Raw genomic sequence first — 10,405 nt, 5'->3', positions numbered from 1 at the left:
GGGCGCCTGGGTGGCTCAGTGGGTTAAGCCGCTGCCTTCGGCTCAGGTCATGATCTCAGGGTCCTGGGATCGAGTCCTGCATCGGGCTCTCCGCTTGGCGGGGAGCCTGCTTCCCTCTCTCTCTCTCTCTCTCTGCCCGCCTCTCTGTCTACTTGTGATCTCTCTCTGTCAAATAAATAAAAAAAAAAAAAAAAAAAAAAAAAAGAAGTGAAGACTGGAAAAAAAAAGAAAAGAAAAGAAGTGAAGACTGATTAGAAATTGTTCTTTGTATGATTAATTAGAAAGAAAGATTTTTTTAAGGAAAAGAATAAATAGCAATTTTGGGATTTTTTTTAAAACTTCTGTTGGTATATAAACTGAATTCCTGTGTTAAGCTGGGTGTAATATGGTCCCAAAAGAAGTTGTGAAGTAAGTTAAATATATATGATATGATAAACACTTCATACTGACAAGCTGACTTTTAGCTTTGAAATTTATAGTTTGTTTTTCTTTTAATTTTAATTAGGAATTGCCAGTCTTAGAAGCCTATTAGTAAAAGTAAAGAAGAAATATGGGTAGGCATAGATAGAATTAATAAAATGCTACCCCTTATCTGAATTGTGCACTTCATGTACTGAGATACCAAGTGATAAGCAGAATGTGAAACTTTGTGTTTTGTGTGTCTCTCTCTCTATATATGTATGGTTTCCACTCTGATTAAGCTGTAGCTGAGGATGTCTTCTAGTTAGCTTTTGGCTCTTTTTTAGTAGCATATTTAATTCAATCAACATTTTAGATCTGCGAATTTAAAATTCAGCATCTAAATTCCTCAGTTTTGACATGCACGCGCCTCTGACCAGGATGGCAACTATTCTTGAGATGAAGATTAGTGGTTGGGAGGATGGGGATAGCTGTAGGAACCAGCATCCATATGGAGCTTCCAACAGTTCTGTGTACACTACCGGGTTGGTGCAAATCTGACCGTGGCCAGTGTTCCAAAAAGCCTGTTTTGTCACTAGTGATGTAATTACCAAAGGGATGGTCTGGACCAGATATAGCTAACACACATCTTGTTTAGTCCTACACAGTTCAGCTTTAAACTTTCACGGCCTTTAGCCCCTTGTTCAAAAGAAATCTTTCATAGGGTGTGTAAACAGACAGTTACTGTGGTGAGTTTTGGCTGAAGCCACTTTGGGGGTAGCTGTGCACTAGGGCTTACAGATTTTTTATGGGAAGAATGAGTTGGAGGGATGAGGAAGGTGGGTTCATGAAGAGCTTATTTTAGTAGTGAGTAACTTAGTAAACTTGTTTTCTGTTTACAAAGATTTTTAAAATTTGAGGTACTTTGTCCTGATATCAAAAGGGAGATCTTTTTATCTTCATATAATTCACTTCACTTCAGTATAACCAATGGTGTTCCAAGGTTAATAGGATTAGTTTGTGGCTTCTTTTGTATATAACTTTTTTTTTTTTTTTTTTTTTAATTTTGCTTCCCACCTTTTATTTTCCATGCCCCTTAGTCGTGGCTATTGGGCATGCTCGGTAAGAAACCAGGATAAGTTTTGAGAGTAATAGATTCTTTTCACCAAAAGCCTTGGTCTTCCAGAGCTAGAAACAGACACTTATTCCAGAACACCCTCTTAGGCACATACCTCCCCTCACTCCCTGGAGTCTACCCTGAATACCTGCTACTGACATCTGCTAATTCACCAAGCAGGAGCTTTTGCACAGAAAGTTAGGCTAGAAGTCTGTGGCCAACCAGGATAATTACAGCCTTCCCTTCTGGAAGCTTCCATGGATATTAATACATTAATACAGGTGCTTTGCCTATATATTGATCTGATTGCATCAATTCTGAGAGCTCAGAGTTCTCAGCTGTAGAAATGGTGCAGTATTAAATTGCCTGAGTTTGCACATCATTTAAATGGAGATGATGGTTTTAAGGATTGAATGAGACTGTAAGTGTTCATTATAGTGCCCGTGGCACATACATAAACACTCAGCAAATGGTAATTGTTATGATTCCACATTTTGCTGTACACTCTTGGCAGCCCCCTCCCTGTGGACAATGGGAGAGGTTGGCTGACCTTACCATATTAATCTTTAAACACCTTTATGGTGAACTGCAAGTTTAATTAAGAAAGGGAAAGCATTATGTGTTCAGCAGTATCTGAGAGCCTAATTATATCAATGACTTCCCAATCCAGTGAGGTAGACACTACCCCATTTCACATAAGAAGAAACCAAAGCTTAGAGAGGCGGTTGTGTGCTTAATTATAGAAGCTTTGAGGGCAGGTTACCTTAGTGGTTAATCAGTATTCATCGTGGACTATGATTTCAAAGTCCTCTTTGCTATAAACTGCCAGCTGCCAAAGGTTCACCATTAGAATTTCCTTTCTAGTTCTTAAAGAATTCAGTGAAAATGATGTTACAAATTATAGTAGGTAACACCTATGTGTGTTTTCTAAGAACTTATTTAATAAAATAAGGAAATTGGTTTGCTTTTTGTCATGTAAATAACAACTGTGGTTGAATGTCAATGCCATTATGACTGTATTTCCAGTTTACTTGGGTCAGATATTATAGTCAAGACAAAATGAAATGTAGTTCATATTCACACAGTTGCCAAAATGGGCCAATTAGCTCACTTGATTGGATCATTGTTCACTTGATCATTGGCCAAGGTCACAGGTTTTGTGTATATGCAGACCACAGACCACAGTACCCAGAGACTGTCCTGCCACAAACTGTGTCCCTGACTTTGTCTGGTTATCTTCTGAACATGTGTCTTTAGGATCTGAGTAAGAGTGTAAATGGCACAGAAAAAGTCATTTCCATGCATAGGAAATTCAAAGGACTTACTCTAAGCTGGTGGTATGTTGAGGGAAATCATTATGGTTTCTTACTCTTGTGTCAATTTTGGCTCCTTATAAGATACTAACTTCTTCCCAAATCAGTTTCATTTGCTAAAATAGTCAATCCTTAATTTATATATCAAGGCAGTTTCCAAACCTGTTGATTATTCCTAAATAAAACCAGTGCTTACCTACTTTATGGAGAAAAATGTCATCATCATTAGATATATTGGCTTATGAAATAAATTTTTAAAAAATGTTTTGACTATTTCTTTTAGTGGTAAATGGACTAAGATGTACGTAAGGCTACATATACTTAACTTCCTTCATTTAAGTTTAAAGTACAGAAGAATACAGGTGCTTTGTAGTTCTTTCTAAAGCTTCACAGCACATGTGAACCTCATAGCTGATTAGAAGGAACCCTCATGGAGTAAGATAATTACATGGGTCATCATTTTCAAGACTTTTCCATGGACTGCTTTCAGTGGGAGATGTGGAAATTATGACGACTGCTTTCGTTGTTCGTTTTCTCTGTATAACCAACAAGCCAGAAATAATGGGCTGGTTCCGAAGAACTAAAGGTCAGTTTAAAATGCAGCGCCTATTGTTTACTGTAGACAGTAAGGCTGGCACACCGTGTCAAACACTGCGAGTTGTTTGATTGCCAGGAAGGGGAGGGAGGGCCTTACTGCACCATCAGATTGCAGAAACACTGCCATTGTTCACGGTTTTCATATTCCAGTTCATTACAGCACCAGTCTGGCAAAAATGCAATTTTTCAAAGATATTCAAAAGCCCTTTGATCAAACACCTTCGGGGAATGAGAGTGAAACTCTCCCTGATGGGGGGTCAGATAAGATCACCATGGGGAGGAACTCCAGGGTAGTGAGGAGGCAGGCGGGTAGGATGCCTGCCTTTAAAAGCATTCGCAAGGGAGGCAGACTGGGTGTTCAAGCCAGCAGCAGCCCTCGGCTCTGGCAGAGTCCCAGGCGCTGATACGAACTGGGGGGCAAGATCCTCTTCTCAGTTAAGCCAGCAGATCACTGGCAAACAAGGTTGTGTGAGGAAAGATTAGGAAACTTCTTCATGAAGCATTCATCTGTTCAGGACAGTAGAGGATGGAGCTCTTTAGCATTGCCCAGAATACTAGTCCCAAGGACTGGGAGTCTCCCTGCAGGTGGCAGGCGGGTTTCCAAGCCCCCCACATTTAGTGAACTGCTTTCCTAGCTCTCCCAGGTGATGCTGAGACTGCTGCAGGGGATGAGTGGGAGGTGAATGGCAGGGCTCCAAGCCCAGCACCCCTGTGCCCAAACTTGACTTTCATGTGGCTTACGTATGGGGATTTTTATGTCGAAAACATCTTTTTTTTCTAAATATTTTATTTATTTGACAGAGAGAAATCACAAGTAGGCAGAGAGGCAGACAGAGAGGAGGAAGCAGGCTCCCCGCGGAGCAGAGAGCCCGATGTGGGGCTCGATCCCAGGACCCTGAGATCATGACCCGAGCTGAAGGCAGAGGCTTTAACCCACTGAGCCACCCAGGCACCCCTCGAAAACATCTTTTAAGAGAGAGACACATTTGCAAAACTTAAACAGTACCGAAGTATTCCAATCTTAATACAAACTCTTCTGAGTAAGATTTGATACAAACTTTCGGAGATTTTAAAAACTGTTTGGAATGACTGCTGTAACCATTAGTCATCACAGCCATTGTGACTGCAAGAGAATCAGTAGTCACAGCACAGCACGTCCTCCAGTGGTTTAAAAATAGTACCTCATAGCCACCTGTTTTATTCTGTGTGGACTTTCTAATTGTGTTCGTTTGGGACAACAGGGAGTTTGACATTCTTTTAAGATTTGATTGCTAAAAACCATTATTTTTAATTTCCTGGGGTACTGCTTCTTTGTGCACTTTGCCTGGTAAGACAGGGAATAGATGAATTTTGTAGAAGTGCTCACTGTGCCAAAATGGAAATTGGAAACTGCCCCTAAACCTTTTAAAATGGAAAGTCCTCAAGAGAAAAACATATCAGACCTAACCACTACTTAGGCAGGGCCTGTGATAGATGCAAATCACAGACTTCCTTTTTCTCCTGCCACAAATGTCAGAAACGCTTGGCATCTGAGTGCAATGCGTTTTTCCCCCTTTCTGAACAGCTCAGCTTGGAAAGGTCAGCATATCCCTTTGGGGGAAAAAAAAATCTTTTCTTATAAATTGGAATGTTTGCACACAGAACTGTAGGAAATGCTTAACATTTGCTTTGATGGGACAGCAGTTTGTTCAATAGGGTGGAATTGTTCTTCTTTTTCCATTTTCCGGCCTGTTTGTGCATCACAGGCACACGAATTACTGAATGCAACTCTGAGCGCTTCTGAGATCACATCATCCTGTCCACAAAACCAGCCAACGCCTTGGGCTTCCGAAAGGCGAGCAACGTTCCATCTTTTATTTACTCCAAGGGACTCATTTGTGAGAGACTGCTCTGAATAAAAGCAGTAATTTTCCACACACTATACATACTGAAACCCTGAAGGAGGAGGAGGAAGGGCGTGGAGGCAGAGGGTGAGGAAAAGAAAAACAGAACAACGGGTCCAGGATGTCTTGCTTCACCTTTGTCCACATTTGTTTCAGTGGGGATAAGACACCCAGTGTCCCACGTTTCAGATGAGGTCATTTTGTTTGACTCCTCTGGTTCGCTGAAAGAGGGATGCAAATCATTATGACAAAGCAAGTCACTGTTCGTGATCAGCTGCCTCCAATTTGATAATCAACATAAATATTTGTGGTTCATGGAGAATTCTTCACCAGAGCCCATCTCTCCATCAGTCTTGAACTGATGAAGAACAGTGCGGAATTTGTGTGTTATATTGGTTTCTGTAGCAACAGGGGATCGCAAAAACAAGCTCGTAATTTTTCTTAAGGTAAAAATACTTTAATTTAGCAACAGCCAAAAATAGTCACAAGGAGGGACTGTAAGCAAGATAATGGCATCAAGGTATTGGTTGAGGCTGGGGCTGGACTACAGGAAGGGACCTGAGTCAGCATGGCTCATTATTTGGGGACACTTCTGATTATTCACCTCCAGAAATAGTTTCCCTTCCATTTCAGCCAAAGTGCTCTACAGCGTGCTAAGAGGCCATGCGTGTCCTGAGGCGCATGTGTACTCCAAGAGAAGAAACGCCCTATCAGAGACAAATCACCTCTCTCCACACCTACATCCTTGTGCCTGACATCCCATCCCTTCTCCTCTTTCAAGGGCTTCTCTCCTTCAATGAGTCCTTCCTCCTCTGGATTAAGTTTCTTTTTCTCCATCGCTCAGCTACAAAAGCACACAAACAACGTTCTATCTCCTCTCCATATTGAAAAATAAATGCTTGTAACTAGCATCTCCTTGTAATTACACCCACATCCCAGCAACCTTTCAAAGTGAAACCTATTTTTTAAAAAAATGAGCAGTACACATTGATTTCTACTTTTCCTCCTGGATTCACTCTCCAGCCCCCTTCAATCTGGCTTCCATCTCCACTTCTCCAAAGAAAAGGATCTTGACAGTCGCTAAGACCTCATCAAAGCCGGTGGGCATGTACCTGTTGTCGTGTTACTCAGTTCCATGGTTGGATTTCCACATAGCTGACCTCTCCACCCTTCAATCACAGTCCTCTCTTGGTTTGCACAATACCACCTTCCCCTGGTTCTTCTCCTACCTTTGGACGGCCTCTTCTCAGCTTTTTTGTTGGTTCTCTATCCTCTATCTCTATCCATGAATGTGGACGTGCCCTAGGTCTGTCTGTGGTTTTCTTTCCTTCTTTCCACACTCTGGATGATTGCACCCAGCACATGGTTTTAAACAATCTGTAAAGGCTGAGGAATCCCAATTTTATGACTCCAGCCCGGACAGTGCCTATGGTTTCCACATTCATATATGCAGTGACTCACTTGGCATTTCCACATACATATTTACTCAACATCTCAAACTTATTCTCCCAAACATGTTGCTCTTTCCACTCTCAGTAAATGGCACCATCACTGACCCATGTGCCCACATAAAAACCTGAGAGTCATCCTTAATTTCTCTCCACCTTCAACTCTACCACATTGCCTCCCCACATCAATCTCTCTGCAAATCACCTCAGTTCGGTCTTCGAGTTTTCTTTGGTCAACTTAATCTCTAGGTCCATTTCCAGCACCAAGTTGTCATAATCACTCATCCAGATGATTCAGCGGTCTCTCCGCTCCCACTCCTGCCTGCTTACGATGCATTCCACACACAGCAGCAATAGTTTAAAAAAAAAAAAAAAGTAAAAACAAAACGCAGATCATGTCATTGCCCTGTTTAAAGTCCGTTCATATTTCTTACTGCACTTGGGATAAATTCAGACCGACTCTAGCGTGGTCTACATGGCCCCATGCAGACTAGCCTCTTGTCCACTTCTCTGATAGCCCGCCTCCCCCACTTCTTTCCCAGCTCTACTCACTCGGGCCTCCTTGTTGCCCCTGTAACATGTCCCGCCCTTTTCTGACTCAGGGCCTTTGCATTTGTTCTTTTTGAAACATTTTTTCCCTGTATCTTTAATGTGGCTCTTTTTAATCCATTAGTTATAACGTTATTTCTTCAGAGATTTGTTCCTTACCTTTACCCCTGTCACTCTTGATCAAAACACTTTATTCGCTTAGAGGTACTTACCATCTAAAATGATTTTCTTCATTTGTAGTTATGTTCCGGGGGCTTTACAGACAGAACCTAAGCTCCCTGGGGGCAGAAGCTTTGTCTGCCTCCTTTAGTACTGATGGCTGATCTGGTAAAGTGCCCAGCACCCAGTAAGTATTTGTTGGATGAATTAATTCATTCAAAAGCTATTTTTAGAACCCCTACTATGTGCCACATACTGTTCTACATTCTTGACATACATCTGTGATCAAAACAGAACACAGATCCCTGCCCTCAGAAATCTAATACTTTAGTGGGAGAGATAGGCAATAATCAAGTAAATCAAGTAAAAACACAGTATATTTAAAAGTGGCAAGTGCTAGAGAAGGAGAGTTTCTGAGTCTATAGTCTCATCTCTTTTTCCTTTTACAGTGGAAAAAATTTTGCTTTGCAGACACTTGACATCTGGCTTCTGAGGTGAACCATGGAATTGTGAATGGTTTACCTCATTGAGATTTAGCTCCCTTACCTGTAAAACAGACTAATACCCACCTCACAAGGTTAGTGTGGGGAATAAATATGGTTATATAAAATCAAATATTATCTCATCCCTCCCAGCCACCCACCCACCCTCATCCTATCATTCCAAGGGGAGGAAGCATACAGTATTAGCAAGTTCTCCCTCTCAGTATCTCTAACATACTAAAAAAAAAAAAAAAAAAAAAAAAAAAAAAAAAAATCAACCCAACTTTTTTGCAAATACTCAACACACCCTTAGCGAATAAATATATGACCGAACAAGTGTATGGGTAATTTCAGAGCAAACAATCAAAGCTACCTTTATTCAGAAGCAAAGTTTTTTTTAAAGACAGTAGGAATCCCTCACCTTTCTTTAATAATTTTCCCCCTCTTTCTCATTCCTTAAGTTAATTCCATTTTCTAGACCCCTATTGATAAAGAAGAAAGGACCTATCCATTTAGTCTTTCTTACCATATACAGGAGTAAAACTAAACAGATAATTATTTTACAGGAGGATAAAACATTTATTTAAATGGAAACACTAATCTTTATTTTCATCATGCTGAAGTGTATGGTTACAAACAATTCCCAATAAAACACTATATAATAAGCAAAAAATAAGTTAATACATTGTGAACTTACATACAGTTTCATCAATTAACAGGTTTAGGAACAAACAAGCCATTTTATGACTCTGGAGCTACATTTAGTAAAAAACCCCAAACACTCAAACCTTATCAATCCCAAGTAAGACACTAAGGAGCTATTCAAGACTTCTTCAAACCAATTACACGAGTACAGTTTTATTTTTGGTTACAGTCCCCTGCTGTGCACAAGACCACTGGAATGCTGTAACAATTACACATTTTTAAAACGGCACAAAGCGAAGCAAGGAGCGAACATGCCGGCCTTACAGAAGCTGTCTTGAAAGTGCAAACTCTGCATTTTCTCTTCCTGAACCACTAGGAGAAGCACAGGTACCTCGGACGACACGGCAGGGTCAGGAGCATGCTTTCTCTACCACTGGTGGGACATTGAATTTGAACCACGTCTCCATGCCATTGAAGATACCTCTCGTTTTAGACAGCGAACAGGTGTCAACTAAATATAGTGCAAATCAAATACCGAGGAGCAAAACGACAGAGCACAGACCGCCACAGGTGACCCGCTGTCTCCCCCCATCCTCCCCCCCCCCCCCCGCCCCAGGGCAGCACGGGACACGGGACAGACTGGCACACGGCGACAACTTCTCTTCAGGTTTTGATGTGAAAGGCGGTGCGGCGGAGCGAATGCAGGGCGACCACGCAGCAGCCCCGCAGCAGCGCCCCGATGTTGTAGACGGGATCCGTCCCCCCTCTCTGAGTACTGAATGCCCACAGAACCGTGGGGACCACGGGGGCGGCCACGGCCAGGAGATCCACCAGGAAGCTGCTGCTCCAGTACTGCCTCCCGGCGGCCCCCCGGGGCAGCGGGACGACCACGTCCAGTCTCTCCTCCACGGAGCCTGCAAAATCCAGCTCTCTCATGAGGCGGTTTGCAGGGGCCGCCGGACCCCCCGCGGCGGATGGGGTCTCCACGGGAGACAAAAGGATGGCGGAGTTGGGATTTCTTGGCGTCAGATCAACCAGGCATGCCAAGAAGGACTCCGGGAAGCTCTCGGTCGAGTCAGCCCCGGACTCATCGGGAGACGCCGGGCTGGAGGGGCAGGGGTCCTGGAGCTTGAGCACATGCTGAATGAGCTCCGAGACCGCAGGGCTGTAGGGCACCACGTCAGTCTGCACGGCCTGCTCCACCAGCACGCCGCCCTCTTCCTGACCTCCCGCCAGGGGGAGCAGCTCCAGGGCCTCGGCCCCACGCAGGGAGCGAAGAAGCTCCAGGTCAGGGACCTCGCTGGTGGCGGCTGTCACCATCCCATCAAACAGATCTGTGCCATCGGCCCTGCCACCTCCCACCAGCAGCTCGCGGTCAGCCGCTTCCTCCATAACCGGCTCTTCCAGAGCCCCCCCATCCGCCATCTTGCCAAAAGAGGTGCCGAGGGGCAAGCTCTTCTCCGGGGAATCGCAGGGGAAGTCCAGACACGGCTCATCCCGCAGAGAGCCGCTGTGCGCCAGCTCCATGCTCTGAAGCAGAGACTCCAGCTTCTTGTTCTGGATGTTGATGTCCACGAAGTATTTCTGGATGCCTTTATCTTTATCAGCCAAGCTGCTCCGCATCGTTTCGATGACCTGCCTGAGCTGTTTGATCTCTTTCCTGGCTTCCTTCAGGGCCAGCTGGGCCTCCACGCGGTGGCACTCTTCCTCGATCCAGTCTTCCCTCATGCGGGCCAGCTGCGACTTGAGCTCCACGATCTCGCTTTCCCTGTGGGGAGAAGACCAGCGGGGCTAAGGGAAATGTCGGCTTTCA

General features: G+C 43.7%; 1 protein-coding gene across 7 annotated transcripts in view; it reads right to left on the bottom strand.

Annotated features, from left to right (window-relative positions):
- Positions 1 to 9,132: 9,132 nt before the first annotated feature.
- Positions 9,133 to 10,405, bottom strand: part of SYBU (syntabulin) — a 114,378-nt gene continuing 113,105 nt past the window's right edge. For 6 of the 7 annotated variants that reach the window (XM_046000981.1, XM_046000964.1, XM_046000947.1 and 3 more), the window contains one exon: positions 9,133 to 10,360. In XM_046000981.1, coding sequence (XP_045856937.1) covers positions 9,256 to 10,360 — 1,105 coding nt within the window. In that variant the 3' untranslated portion in view covers positions 9,133 to 9,255. The remainder of the gene's footprint in view (positions 10,361 to 10,405) is intronic. The other variant, XM_046000998.1, reaches the window with a different exon arrangement.

Source organism: Meles meles, chromosome 1, assembly GCF_922984935.1.
Source record: "Meles meles chromosome 1, mMelMel3.1 paternal haplotype, whole genome shotgun sequence".
Classification (NCBI taxonomy): Eukaryota; Metazoa; Chordata; class Mammalia; order Carnivora; family Mustelidae; genus Meles; species Meles meles.
The sequence above is the reverse complement of the archived record's forward strand: the minus strand, read 5'-3'. Positions and strand labels throughout refer to the sequence as shown.